The 15,000-nt window shown below is 43.9% G+C and overlaps 2 protein-coding genes and 1 non-coding gene across 6 annotated transcripts in view; 1 reads left to right on the forward strand and 2 right to left on the reverse strand.

Moving 5' to 3' along the window:
• Positions 1–1,171: 1,171 nt before the first annotated feature.
• On the reverse strand, positions 1,172–1,253 carry Trnal-uag (transfer RNA leucine (anticodon UAG)). The gene has a single exon. It is a non-coding gene; the product is annotated as a tRNA-Leu (tRNA).
• A 5,269-nt stretch (positions 1,254–6,522) lies between these two features.
• On the forward strand, positions 6,523–10,440 carry LOC135101808 (uncharacterized). Its single transcript, XM_064006100.1, has 3 exons — positions 6,523–6,651; positions 8,336–8,521; positions 10,297–10,440. The coding sequence occupies exons 1-3, from the start codon at positions 6,529–6,531 to the stop codon at positions 10,438–10,440; spliced, it is 453 nt and encodes a 150-aa protein (XP_063862170.1). The 5' UTR covers positions 6,523–6,528.
• A 1,547-nt stretch (positions 10,441–11,987) lies between these two features.
• LOC135102372 (vitamin K-dependent gamma-carboxylase-like) overlaps positions 11,988–15,000 on the reverse strand; it is a 20,581-nt gene continuing 17,568 nt past the window's right edge. For all 4 annotated transcript variants that reach the window (XM_064007503.1, XM_064007506.1, XM_064007505.1 and 1 more), the window contains exons 11-12: positions 13,966–14,089; positions 11,988–13,499 (exon numbers count right to left, since the gene is read on the reverse strand). In XM_064007503.1, the coding sequence (XP_063863573.1) occupies positions 12,679–13,499; positions 13,966–14,089 (945 nt within the window). In that variant the 3' untranslated portion in view covers positions 11,988–12,678. The remainder of the gene's footprint in view (positions 13,500–13,965; positions 14,090–15,000) is intronic.

A 15,000-nucleotide genomic window follows, 5' to 3' on the forward strand; every position in this document is an offset into this window, starting at 1 on the left:
TATCCTCGATTAGGTTTGTGGAGGGCGGCAGAGGACAACCCTTCACGGAAGCAAATGAGGCACTGAGGAGTCGCACTTCACTGAGTTTCACTCACAACAGAATCCCTCACCACACACCACTCACTGCGCAATCAATTATTTATTGCTGGCCACTCTCCCTTCAGCTGCCACACAGCTTTCGCTCCCTCGTGTTCTGTTTGGTTCTGTTTGCTCCACACTCTTTGTTCCGTGTCTATTATTTGTCTATGATTATCTATTTTGAGATACGTTTCCGAGCTCTTTATGTAATCTCGTCGCTGATTGGATAGTGATTTCAGGCAGCTCTCTGTCACTCCGGCCAGGAAAAAGTTATGTGGCTAGGCTTATCAGAGAGAGAGAGAGAGAGAGAGAGAGAGAGAGAGACAGAGAGAGAGACGCGGTGCCGGTTCATTTCGTATTCTGTCAGCGTGACTCATTCAGAGGAGCTGCTGTCATGTTGAGAGAGAGAGAGAGAGAGAGAGAGAGAGAGAGAGAGAGAGAGAGAGAGAGAGAGAGAGAGAGAGAGAGAGAGAGAGAGAGAGAGAGAGATTTTGCTCATGCATGATCCTTACATCATTGACAATTTGTGGCAACACTGCTCCTTATCAGGCACACTGCTCCTTATCAGGTCACACACCCACTCTACCACGGGTGCGGCCTTAATGGTGATGACGACAGTAGGCAAAAGAAAAGAAACTACACATGTATAATGACATGCACATAAAATAGCATATTGGATAAAGACATCACAAATAGGACTGGATTCCCTATAAGTCAGGCGCCAACACCCTCATAGTATATCCGCTGCTCTTCTGTCAGCGCATCTCTGCTCTTTTCCCTTAACTTCTGACGTCACAAGCAGCAGCACTCATGGTTCAGGACAAGGCTGGGGCCACACACTGGTCTGCTGTTCACTACCATTAGGCAATCATTTCAAGCTGAACGAACGTGTGGGCGTGATATGCAGAGGTGATTATATGTCTAATGTTCACAGAAATCGAACAGCTATGTTTGTAGCTATTTTTTTTTTTTTTAAGTTTTCATAATACATAATAATTTATGTACATTATGTCTGGCTACCTCTCTCTTTCTCTCTCTCGTTATTACTACGCAATTATTGAGTGGAGGTAAACATATTCTACTAAAAGGTAGTTGGCAGCGGTGGGATTCGAACCCACGCCTCCTGAGAGACTGGAGCCTAAATCCAGCGCCTTAGACCACTCGGCCACGCTACCGTGTTTAGATCACAATTAACTAAATAAATAATGAAATATTACCAAGGTTAAAGTGGAAAGGCCTCCTTATCACCTGGCGCTCTGTAAATGGACTCGGAATTAGGATTTATTTACTGATGAAAATTACATCAAGATTTATGTAAATGTAATGACAAGAAACATGACGCGCCCAGTGATCCCTTCATCAGGTGTCTTGAAGCGATATATCTTTTTGAATCATTGCAAAACTTGATGTCCATGTTGTCTTCTTTCAAATCTGACTGAAGATGCACGATGATATTAATACTGATGATAATGATGATGATGATGATGATAATGATGATGATGATGAAAATAATAATAATAAAAAATAAATAAATAAAATAAATAAATAAATAATAATGATCAAAATAATACGTAGTACGTCGTCCTCCCATCCTGGCCCTCTACAGAATGGGGATATGGGGTGGAGTCACATCTTGTAGCTTTGCCGTGTACGTATTTGATGTAGAAAATACAGGATAGGCTCGCAAGGCCTTGTCATCTCTCTCTCACACAGCACAGGTGATCCAAAGCGACCTGCATGTTGTTCCAAGTGCCCTGGATGCTGCCCGAAGGGCAGCATCCAGGCAGGTGCTTTGGAGCACCTGCGCTATGTGTCAGTCGAGCAGGGGTTGCGACCTTCCTCATTGTTACACTCGTCAAAGATAATGCAGATTCTGTTGTTTTGAGTTACCTGTTGGCTACTCTTGACAGCTCCAGATTGGTCTACGCCCTTCATCACAAAACTAGTGGTGTGAGAAGCCTTGGACAAGACTTCAGTGTTTGAAACAGGTTTGAGGATGTGCGTGATCTCAGGGGAAGTTATAATCACTTGACTGAAGCAGCAGCTCATAACACAATGATCCTTAATTAGAACCTTTTCCATTTACATAGAATGATTTTTTTTTTTTTATTGTGGGTGGGGGAGTGTTTGGATTTGACATTTTTTATTTGTCTTTCTTCCAGTGAGTTTACTGCCTTCTCTATAGGGAGCTTAGAGGATCTACAGAAATAACGTTCTGTGTCACATCAACAACTCTATCCACGTCCCGCTTTACTGTTCTCTTTCCGGTCCATTACTGGGGGCAGTTGCGAATTTATTCTTACACGCTCAGATGCACCGGGGGCTTTCTTTTTGTCTCTAGAAAATGAGTGCCAAAGGTCTATTCTTCAGAGGACTTTTCACGACTAGTATATAGTGCTTCTTTTCTCTGAAGTCTTTTACCTTGCTGTAACTTGTCCAGATAATATTCATGTCAACATGTACATTTTTCAAGGTTTCCAGAGCAGCAATGAAGTAAGACTACAGGTCACTATAACAGTGCCACGTATGCTTCTTCTACAGCTGACGTACAAGTTGTACCGTAATCTTCATAAAGAAAGATAAGTATGAAATATAAATACACTTGCTTCTTGGCTGTTCGTCGAATACATATTCCAGAATTAAGTCAACTTCATTAAATTACCAAATACAAGATATTCATCAGTTAAATGAAAGGGACTGGATGTTTTGTGAAACATTCCGGACGGCGCTTCATAATGCTGAGGGTAGTCCTGTCACCAAATTATTTCAAAATCTCTCCAATAGATAAAGGTCTTCACATTTAATATCACTTATTGCGTGTGGACTGTATGTGGGGGGCACTCCTGTCTTCATCGGGAGTCTCCTGGCTTTGTAGGTACAGCCGGTGAGAAGGAATGATCAGCATGTAATGTGTGACCACACCACTGCAGCAGCAGCCGTGGTGTTCTACTCTTTTTCGCAATGGTTTCTTTTATCAGTCTTTGTCGCCCTTGGCCAGAAGCCTTCTTACATAAAAAAAAAAAAAAAAAAGCCAACGGGGAGGGGTACACCACCTTCATTCAGAGGTTGGAGGGACACCTGCGCAGACTTTTTGTATATAACCAACTTTAACGATACGAATATTAAAGCGCCTTGGAGCCTGTAACAAAAAAATGGTGTTCCTGGTTTTCGATGGTAGTGTAAACACATCGCGTTGCAGGGAGAGTCGCTAATAAGTGAGCTCCTTCCCTCGGCCCGCACCGCAGCGAACAAAGACTGGAGTCAGGTTTCCACCACAATTCGCTATTCACTCCCTTCCTCTTTCCCGGCCTCCATCCACCTCCTCCACCTGTAATAAGACGCACACAACACTGCCGCGCACAATGGACAACCGTCTGCAACACACACACACACACACACACACACACATTGTCAATACGTATGACTGTCGGCTTGTGTGTGTGTTTGTGTGTGTGTGTGTGTGTGTGTGTGTGTGTGTGTGTGTATGTGTGTGTGTGTTTGTGTGTGTGTGTGTGTGTATGAGTGCTTCCCCCCACCCTCTCTCTCTCTCTCTCTCTCTCTCTCTCTCTCTCTCTCTCTCTCTCTCTCTCTCTCTCTCTCTCTCTATTTCGAGATCACAGTACAAATATGATCTTCCCTCTTTAAGATACACTCGTTTTGTTTTGAGTTTTTTTCTTCCCAGACACAAATGCACAACTTGGTTCATCAAAGGGAAACAACTAACTTTGATTCACGTTTGGAAAGAATTATTTCTGAAAGCAAGCTTCTGTTTGATGAAACTGCTGAAAACATTACAATGGAGTGTGAGTCATTATGGGGCTGTTGTTGTTGTTGTTGTTGTTGTTGTTGTTGTTGTTGTTGTTGTTGTTGTTGTTGTTGTTGTTGCTGCTGCTGTTGATGTTGTTCTTGGTGATGGTGGTGATGGTCACAACAGTAGTTAAGTTCAACGGTGTATCGGTGATGGGACAGTGAAATTGTGATATTAGGATTAACAAGTAGAGTAGCAGTAGTAGTAGTAGTAGTAGTAGCAGCAGCAGCAGCAGCAGTAGTAGTAGAAGTAGTAGCAGTAGTAGTAGTAGTAGTAGTAGTAGTAGTAGTAGTAGTAGTAGTAGTAGTAGTAGTAGTAGTAGTAGTAGTAGTAGTAGAAGAAAAAGAAGTAGTAGTACTAGTAGTAGTAGTAGTAATCAAAGTTTTACACCCTTATGTTTCTTCCTCCCAGAAGCCATGCACCGCTTGTTCTCAGGAAAACTATAGAAGTCCAAATAATAAAAGAACACTTCGCATTTTCGTATCGCCTTCTCCCTTGCCCTCCCTCTCCTCGTCTCTCCCTGCCTACCAAAAATTAAAAAAATAAAATAAATAAATAAATAATAGTGCAGTAGTACCTCCACCTGTTCTAGACCCAAGCACAGAGAGCAGAACGCCAGTCTCGAGTGGACTCTTTTCTGGTGGTCCATGAAGAAAAAGACTAAAACCCAGCCTCACTTCTTCGCCTTTCCTTTGATCCCTGTGGCGGGTCAAGTGAAGGGATGAGCCTCGCCTTCCTCTCGCTTAATGACTGGCCCCTAATGGCAACACGACGCCTCCACCTATGCCGAGGAATATATTTTGGTCTGTATTCCTAAACGTCTCGGCGTCTGACCTCAGCTGCGAAATAACAAGCTCTGATGGAAGTTTCAGAGTTTTAAGGGTGTTTTTATAATTCTACTGATTGTTTAACAAGTTTTATGTATCATCCAAGGTAAAAAAAAAAAAAATCTATTGGAATCCAACTAATCTCAATATTCTTTAGAAATTACCCTAATGAGAGAGCATATGTATTTTATCCTCACACTTATGTCCAACCAAATTTCCAAAAAAAAAAAAAAAGGATATGCCTGATGGGGCGTGGAGCGGAGGGGCGTGGGAATGCTTGTATAAGATGGGGAATTAGGGATGAGGTGCGGCGGGGTGGGGTGGGAGGGAGTCGGGGGCGTTACTGCTGGGTAAGTGAGACGCAAATCCCGCGAGACAAGACGGCTTCCATCACTACACCAGTCTTCACTATCAAAGATTTCCCACAGGTGACGGGCGTGACGAGCGACGGCAAATGGCTGAGCACTAACTCACGCACACACACACACTTTCATTTCTGCTCTTTGCCTTCTCTTGCTTACGCTCCCTTAATCATCTCCATGTGCTTTCGTTCTTCTTTCTCCTACTTCTCCTCCTCCTCCCTTCCCAATTTCATCCACCCACGTCTCCTCGTCTTTCAGTCATTATCACGATCGACCTAATGCGCGTGGGAGGTGGGGAAAGTGGTGCGCCCCAGGGAGGAGGTATCAAAGGAGAAACAGTAAAGCAGGAGCAGGATCAAGAGAAGGAGGAGGAGGAAGAGGAGGAGGAGGAGGAGGAGGAGGAGGAGGAGGAGGAGGAGGAGGAGGAGGAGGAGGAAGAAATGGAAGGAGGACTAATATCAGGACAAGGAAGACCAGGTATCAGAAAGACTATGAGTATTGGCTCCTGTTGTCTGCCTGAGGGGAGTGTATTTAATATTTCTTCATTACTCTCGCGGAAACAGAACAGACAAGCAGAAAGGCTCTCCCTCAGCCACTAGTCCTCCTGGGAACACCACCAAGAGCTGATGGGAAAAATTCTCACTAAATAAAATATAGGGAAATTTCCGCTAGATGCAGTACTCTTCTGTTTAGAGAGAGAGAATAAGTAGTAAGGATTTTAATGACGAATTATTCAAATACAATTATTGATCTGTTCGTCCATTACACAAATGAGTAAATGATGAAGTCAAATACTCGTATGAACTGAAAATATAGGAGGAGAAAAAGAAGAAGAAGAAGAAGAAGAAGAAGAAGAAGAAGAAGAAGAAGAAGAAGAAGAAGAAGAAGAAGAAGAAGAAGAAGAAGGAGAAGAAGAAGAAGAAGAAGGAGGAGGAGGAGGAGGAGGAGGAGGAGATAAAATAATAATAATAATAATAATAATAATAATAATAATAATAATGATAATAATAATAATAATAAGAAGAAGAAGAAGAGAAGAAGAAAAGAAGACTATCATTATGGTGATGATAATGACGATGGTGATGATGATGATGTTGATAGCAAGAATGGTGATGTAATAGTAGTAGTAGTAGTAGTAGCAGTAGTAGTAGTAGTAGTAGTGGTGGTAGTAGTAGCAGTTGGAAGAGGAGGAGGAGGAGGAGGAACAGGAGAAGAAGGAAGAGGAGGAGGAGGAGGAGGAGGAGGAGGAGGAGGAGGAGGAGGAGGAAAACGAAAAAGTGATGCACATTTTAGCGTGTTTGGCTAAATGAGTTGCTTCAGTTCATCCCAGGTTTGTTGTGGTTGGCAGAAGTGAAATGAGTGGGCGGGGCTTGCGGAAGAATGTGAGGGGGCGGCTTCGGAGGAAGAAGAAGAGGAGGAGGTCGAGGAGGAGGATAAGAGGTGTGGGGTGAAGATGGTCTGGCTCATTCTAGTCTCTCAGGCCAAGAAGACAGGAGCAGGTACCGTCCCGTGTGCTGCTGTCGTCCTGAACCTCGTCGTCGTCATCGTCAGTCTACTTGCAGCCACTTCGATGAAGGCAAGTTTACGTTTTTATGATTATGTTTACAATGAAGATCAGTGACAGTGTTTCTCTCTGTCAGTGTAGGGATGTATCGGGCCTCTTTGATAGACAGATAAACTTAAGATACAATCTATCAACTGAATACCTTACAAGTGACAATGTAGATATGCCTGATTTTTTTAAAAATATTGTGCGAGTGTTCTTTCCTTAGAGTAAACCCTCACAGTTTATCCACTATTGGGGCATTTCTTTTGCTGCTGAGTGAAGAGAGGAAAGGAAGCCTAATGGAAATCACCAAGTAGGTGTAATAGCACTAATTTACAAAAGCAGAAAACCTGAGCTTTGAGAAAAGTGGCTCAGTTGCAGTGGTCACGCGACGGTGGAGCTCCGCGAAGTGACGAGTCCCTCCCCGCCGCGTCCCATTCATATCTGATAAGTGACGGATTTATTTAGTCCAAAACATGAGGAGAATATCTCTAATCTAACAGGTCGTCAGCATCAGGTTACATACATATTACAAACATATGAAAACAGTGTTTGTGCCTCCATGCTTGCTGATAACTGTTACTTATATTTTTACGAAAAGACTCCTGGACAAACAAGAATTAAATAGAAAACCAGCAGATGTCATTCTTAAAATATATAACATGAACTTCCATGAAGGACTCAAGAAAAGCAGTCTTAAGCAGTCTCCTCAAGAGTAACCCTGTCCATGAATGAAGGAGACAAGACTTTTAGTGACTGAACATTACAAAGAGACGGATAAGAATGAGAGGAGGGAAATCTTGCGCAACATAGACAAGAGAGAGACACACATGCAACTAATACGAAGTTCGAAGTAGCAGTGCCCGGGACAACCACGGCAAAAGACAGCGAGATATGGAGAGTGTGACAGAGGAGGGCGCCAGCACACGCTGAAAAACGAGACTCTTCTCAAAACCATGACCGGCAACTGTGAAATTACACTACCGACTGAAAAAGCGGTCATGCGCTGCAGTGCTAAGCTGTTACAGAAGAAAATGTTTCATGGTAATCAGATGAAGGCTATAAAACATTAACTTTGCATCTACTGTATGCATAACAATAACACGTACAATTTATTCAGATAATGACGTAACGGACATTAAACATTAAAATAAGTTTCCAGTTAACTCTTTAACTGCTATGGCTTCTTCTCAAGCTTGATAAGATGTGATTCAATATATATATATATATATATATATATATATATATATATATATATATATATATATATATATATATATATATATATATATATATATATATATATATATATATATGGTTTTGAAATTTTACTTTCGAGGCAGCAGCTTACGCCTAACATGGCGAGGAAAATATTTCTTTCACTCATTAATCTAATTATATAAGATATTTAAATAACTTAAACAGTGCTGCCATTGAGCCATCTGTAGACTATACTGAAGGAAAAAAAACTATTTATTCTTGTAAGATACAAACAAATGACAAAAATAAATGAATAAATAAATACAAACTATATGATATACTCTATTTGATACTTAGCAGACTATAGTGATGAATGTAAATATATGTTCGGAGATCGGCCCATGATGAACAAAATTTATAGGGTAGAGCAGTGAATAGAGGGAGGAATAGCAGGGAATAGAGGAATATTGTTAGCTTGTTCTTGTCCATGAGAGTTGGGTTCGGTACCTTTCAGAGTCCTGTGGGCGCCACGCTGCTCAGCCTGCTGGTGGTGGCGTTGCTCGGGGCAGCGGCCGCTCACCTCGCTTACAGGTCAGGCCAGCCTCGACCCTTCTCGCCCGATGAAGAAAGAGCCTACAGGGACAAACAGACGCCCTTCCTTGATGACCAAGACGCTCCAGACCAGTCTCAGGCACTGCAGGTAAGACAGGCAAGCCAAGGCACGTGTGGTGGCCTGGGTATCGGGAGGGGATGGACACGGACGCAGAAGATGGCGGTGAACGGTGGGATAAGGAGAAGAAACCAGAACAGAAAGGGAAAGAAAAAGAAATGGAAGACCTGAAAATATGAAAGAATGAAATAAGGAAAAGTAGGACGGATAAGATAAAGAAAAATGTAGCAACTATAACAACTGATTTTCCTCTCACTTGAATAACACCTTGTTTGAGTCACTGTGCTGCGTCTCACTGAGTGCTGCCGGGAGGCTCGGATGGCCGTGTGTGTGTCTCACTGCCTCACTGCTGACGGCCAGGCGGCAGCTGAAACAGAATTGAAAAAAAAAAAAGTGAATTAATAAAATGCATGCAAAATGTATTAATTAAGGAGACCAACTGGGTATTTATTTCTGTCTCTCCTAACTTTTTAAGGCTGAACAAAAAACACAAGTATGAAGAGGGAGACTTAAGTAGATTCCTATGTATTATATTATCATTATAATTCTACTTACATCCGATGGCTGCTCTTAAAAGCTCCAGTGTGGTGGCCATGAGAGAGTTCTGCGGGACAACAGCCGATTGCCTCACACATGGCTGGTGGGATGGCGCACCTTGTCCTGAACCTGAGCCAGCAGGTTTCACCTCACTCGCCGCCTCACACCACACCTGCTCACAGCCAGGCTTACCATGAGTAGGGTCTTTCCTCTGCCCGCAGCAGGCTCTACATGTTCCCGGACAGACAAGGGATTCATATCGAGTGGGAATATTGCAGGCCGCACTCATCCCTAGACAAGACCACCGCACCAGCCAGGCAGCTCCGAGTGTGGATAGTCACAGCTGTGACTATCCACAGCTGAGTCAAGCTTGGCGCCAGTCGCCACGTATCCACAGAAACCCAGCCTCTTGAAAGAAGGAAATTAACGCTGCATCTCAGTAAGCGTCCATCACCACTCAGAAAGCATACACAAAAAGTCAAGGGCAAGCGAGTCCCATCTCAGAACCACCGCTGGGAAGAATACAGAAGGTAGTGAAGGAATACATGACACGGAACTAGTATATGAAAACCAGCCCCACCTGCTTATTATTATCAATTTTGATCTGTCAATAATGTTGATAGTTATAATAATAATAATAATAATAATAATAATGATAATAATAATAATAATAATAATAATAATAATAATAATGAAAATAATAATAATATAATCAGTAATGATATTGCTGCTACTACTACTGCTGCTACTACTACTGCTACCACTACTACTACTACTACTAATACTACTACTACTTATAATTTTTATTATTATTATTATTATTATTATTATTATTATTACCATTATCGGAGGGGGAGGTGGGAGGGAAACACAGGTGTATGGAGTTGAGTTTATTATTGATCGCTTTCGCCTACAGCTTCTTCAGGGGAAGAGAGGTTTTCCTCCCACCTCCGCCTTCAACTTGTCTAAGTGTCTGAACAATTATGATTATTATTATTATCATCATCATCATTATCATCCTCATCATCATCATCATCATCATCATTATCATCATCATCATTCTGACTACAACTAAAATTACTACTACTACTACTACTATTACCACTACATACTACCACCATCACTACTACTACCACTACAACTACTACTATTATCACTCCTCACTCCTGCTGTCTCTGCTGTTACTCACACCACAACAACCATCACCACCACCACCATCACCTGGAGGCAAGCCACGAATTACCTGGCAGCCACGCGTCCTCCTTCAGGTGTGGGAGAAGCGCGGGTTCGGCTCCATGATGCCCGCCTACCTGCTGCAGCTGTACCGCCCCGACCAACCGCTCATCAACCCGTCCCTGCTCTTCCGCTCCTCCCAAGGCCGCGGCAGGGGCGCTTACACTGGCCAGGGATGAACTGAGGACACCCCCGCCCCTCCTGCATGTACACTTTTACTCAGAAGTCGCCGCCATCTTAAGAGAACCAAACCGTTTTAGCTGAGTGTTCCTTTCTCCGTCCCTTCTTCCTTCTCTCCTCCAATTCCTCCCTCTCGCTTCCAGCTCCGTCCTTCCGTTCCTTCCCTTTCCCTGCCTCCTTTTCCTACTGTCCAACTATCGGGGCCACGGGAGATTATCTACTGGAAATTAATTTGTTTTCAATCCTCTCTGACAATCATTTTACCTTCATTTGCGCTGGTATCGAGACGGACTCATTATTTTTCAAAATTAAGACGCTGTTCGTCTGTAATCTGTGACGCTTATTCGAGTGTTGTGTTTCGTATTAGTTTTGTGTTTGTTAAGATGAGGTGTGTGTGTGTGTGTGTGTGTGTGTGTGTGTGTTTCCTGTCTGATGGGTGAGGTCCCAGGCAATGTCGAGCTGTAGTGTGCAAGGTTTGTCTCCCGGTCCTCCCTCCCTCACCACACCAGTGTCTGCAGGATTCTCTCTGGATTCTCAAATAAATCTAAACACACACCAAGATTCAGTGTCGTATGCTCCAGCCCCTCTCTACCTTCAAATGAACTTAACTACTGCAAAATATTTCCCTATTCTCCTTCTTACTGAATACAACTTGACACGAAGGAAGTGTGGCATCCTCAGTGACTGCACTCCCTTGCCTGCGCCGCCCGGACCTTCGCCACGGTTTGTATGCCACGTCCACTCCCGTTCCCTACGTGCGAACTGATGTTAAAAAGAAGTCTTCTCTCCTCACCCCCAGCCTGTCGTCTCTCTCTCTCTCTCTCTCTCTCTCTCTCTCTCTCTCTCTCTCTCTCTCTCTCTCTCTATCTATCTATCTATCTATCTATCTATCTATTTATCTATCTATCTATCTGTTTATTGATTTACGTACAATTTTCCTATAAAATTATATAGCTTTATAAGTGCTAGTGTTTCTTAAATAAATATCTTCCAGTACCTTCACATTGTTTCCTCAAACGCCCTACCCACTCTCTCTTCAGCGCTCTCTCCTTAACTGCTGAGGCTACTACTGATTCAGAGGCTTTTTTCATAGTGTAAGTAAGCCACGTACAGTCGTCTAGTACATTCCGCAGTATTGATTTTACTATTTCAGTAACGACATTGGCCTCGTTAGTTGATGAATCACCACTTCGGAATTAACCACTGCACGAGTCCTATTTGTGAGATCTTCCCCCGAAAAAAAAGAAAAAAAAAAGTACTTGTATATTAAAGGCAGTAAACTTATTCACTGGTAGTATATTGTTAAGGTGTTTGATTTCTCCTTTCTTGAGCATCAGTGATTCCGTGGCGTCTTTCAGAGAGAGAGAAAGAGAGAGGGAAGGGGGAAGAGGAAAGAGAGGTGTGCATTTTTTTCGTATGAGCGCAAAGAGGCAGGCAGGGAGTGGATGACAGAGGGGAGGCTGGGAATCACTAATCTTCTATCTCCCCGTCGCTCTCTGCCGGGACACACCAGGGTTAACCAAGATCCTAAAGGAGGCATCACATCTTGCCAAGTTCCTGCGTTTATTTATCGTGTGTTCCTCTGTTCACAAGGTAAGTAAATTGATATGAAGCGTTGTTTTCTTCAGTTACAAAAGGAGGGAAGCTTTGCCGGGCTTTTACCACCGATTAGAGAAGGAGAAGAAAAAGAAATCGTCGTGCAGTATATAGACTCCCCGCTGAAAAATCTGCTTCAGGAATAGGGGAAGAATCTTGTTAGGGTGATAGACAGACAGGTATTGATAGACACAGACCAACATCATGACCTGCGACACAAAGGCTCAAGCACACTCCATCCAGCTACACACAGCCCGATACGGTAACCTGTTAGGAGGATCGGAACAGGTTAGTCTTACAGGCAAATAGGAACTGTTATTGAAGCTTGAACATCTATAATGAAAGAAAAAAAAATGTATATGATAAACGATTTGAAGTCACGGTCATAAGTCGTGTAACATCCTACACACAATGTCACTGTGAATTTCGTTTTCCTTCGATACTGAAACCTCAGATCGAAAATCTATCAATCATCAGGTTTTGTAGGGAAACTGTCAACATATCAGAGGATTTAAGATTGAGGGAAAACGGTAAAGATCATGAAAAAATAGCATAGCATGATATCAGACTTCTGAGCCTGACCAGACCATTCGTTGTCCTTCATGGGTGAGCCACGAGGTGTGTCTTCAGGACAGACTCCTCTACTCTATCATCATACAGGAGCGAGTCAGCAGGCAATGACAGGCGGCCAGCAGCAGCCTTCCTGCCCGCCAGAACAGCTCCAGTTTCCGCTTGATGAATCTGAGTAGGTCTTCAAATGTCGGGAAGTCGGCACTGGTGGGCTGGTAGACGTGTTTGCCATCCACAAGATCCTGTCTGTTGAGTGTCTTGCTGTCTTCTGCCTCGGAGGAATCTGTGGCACTGTCCTGCTGTGTTGTGTGTGCCTCGCCTGTTGCATTGCTGCCTGGTGTCTGATTCCGCTTCTCTTCCTTCTCCGTCAACGTCGCATTGATGAAGGTGTACGCATAGACAGCCGGAGCGGAAGACATGGTGGTGACAGAATGAAAGGCACCACTTGGCAGGACCATACTACTACCGACCTCCAGTGCCACGGAGCACACATCTACCTCAGCCGTGCCACTGGGAAGCTCCCCCAAGCCTGTAGCTCCTTCGTGGACACTGGCAACTAACTCCTGAAGGCTCTGTCGCGCCCTGTGAATGCTGGCGGTGAGGTCATGATGTTTAGTATCCAAGTCTATGCCGTCTGTTCCTTTCTCGAAGTTGAAGCTTTCTACTGATGGCTCCTGCGCGGTGTGCTGAGGCTGATGCGCGAGAGCTTTCATGTCCTCCCTCCGCTGGCGATGTGTCGTGCCATTAGTACCGCCGCTCCGAGGAACATGCAAGGCGTCTGAGAGATCAACGACGCCACCCTCACACTGCAGCAGCACCACCACCTCCCCCTTCAGCACCTCCAGGGTTACGTTCTCCAAATCAGAGCTCAAGTAATTCTCCAATGTCAGACCTGCGGAAGAGAAAGTTGCAAGACAGAACATTTCTACAAAAGCAAGAAAATAATACATGAAATAACACGCAAATATGCATACCCGTGGAGGAAGACTATAGAAAAGATCGAAAATAATGAGTATACCAAACAACGCATGAAAAGGAAACTGCATTTTATCTGGAATGGAAAATAGAACGAAGAAAAGATAGCTCAGAAAAAAATAAGAAAAACTAACGAACAAATTATCACCATGCAAAATAAAGCAGGAACAACGATGAGACTTGAAGAAGAAAAAAAGATTAGGAGAAGGAGGAGGAGGAGGAAGAGGAGGAGGAGGAGGAGGAGGAGAAGGTCAAAGACGAGGACAAAGGAAAAGACAAGGACAAGGATAAGAATGAGAACAAGGACACAGACTAGGACAAAAAAAATGGAGGAGGAGGAGGAGCAGGAGGAGGAGGTGAGTGAGTGGGCAGCGGCGCCTCACCCGGAAAGTCCGCCACGTAGAGCTTCTCGGTGAGTGACACAGACCCTTCCTCGCTCTCCTGCTGGCGGTACAGTCGCTCCCTCCAATGGTCCAGCTCCGTCACCACGGGCAGCACCCACGGCGTCTGGCAGGAGGAGGAGGAGGAGGATTAGGAGGAGGAGGAGGCAAAGGATGTGTAAGGGATAGGAATTTTATCGACATCATTATCATCAGTATAATTTCTAAAGTCATCTCTAATATCAACTTCCTTCTCCTCCTCCTCCTCCTCCTCCTCCTCCTCCTCCTCCTCTTTGTCTCCATCTTCTCCCCAATTCCAGCCTCTCAGACCATAACACTCATGCACTGGCGTCATATATACAAGGATAACATTAGCACCACACTTTAAGTCACCAGGACAAGATGAAATATGCATCACAGTATTAAAAGAATGCAAGGAACGTTTGGTTAATATTTCTAAGAAGTCATTAGATACAAAAAAAAAGTGTCTGATGTGGAGGCAAGGGAATGTAGTTCTCATTTTGAGAAAATGAGCTAAAAAGTTAATGTCGAACTATCGTCCTCTCAGTCTAACTTCAACAGTAACTAAATCAATGGAGTCTGTAAATGCAAGGAACATTTGTGAAAGAGGCGTCGCGGTAAAGCTAAATAGCGCAATCGTGGAAAGTGTCCCGCTCCATTAAGGAAACAGCGATGCAGCAGTGAGGACGTGGTTCAGGCAGGAATTGTGTCCTGCAGATGCCACAACAACAGTCACGGGAAGAAGAGAGCATTGACACCTGCTGTATCGGTGACTCAGCCTTCATCTCGCTCAACAAAGAGGTGGAGGGTGTGCAAAGAGAAAAGCACGTCTGTCAGTCCTTTGTCCAGTGTGTCAGTGCCTTTGACCTCGTCTTGCTTATTTAAGAGGCAAAGGACATGAGGAAAGCACGTCTCCTCGCGCCGTGTCCACAGTGTCGGTGACTCATTCTTCATCCCTGAGAGGCAAAGGACGTGCAAGGATGAAAGCAGGTCTCCTAGCTCCCTGTCCAGCATGTC

The sequence above is a fragment of the Scylla paramamosain genome, chromosome 7 (assembly GCF_035594125.1).
Source record: "Scylla paramamosain isolate STU-SP2022 chromosome 7, ASM3559412v1, whole genome shotgun sequence".
Lineage (NCBI taxonomy): Eukaryota > Metazoa > Arthropoda > Malacostraca > Decapoda > Portunidae > Scylla > Scylla paramamosain.

What these genes read in the sequence shown, in the direction of transcription:
- LOC135101808 (XM_064006100.1), top strand. Translation starts at nt 6,529, where the DNA reads ATGGTCTGGCTCATTCTAGTCTCTCAGGCCAAGAAGACAGGAGCAGGT. An exon ending in TTGCAGCCACTTCGATGAAG is followed by an intron (nt 6,652 to 8,335) that starts GCAAGTTTACGT and finishes GGTACCTTTCAG; the next exon opens with AGTCCTGTGGGCGCCACGCT. An exon ending in ACCAGTCTCAGGCACTGCAG is followed by an intron (nt 8,522 to 10,296) that starts GTAAGACAGGCA and finishes GTCCTCCTTCAG; the next exon opens with GTGTGGGAGAAGCGCGGGTT.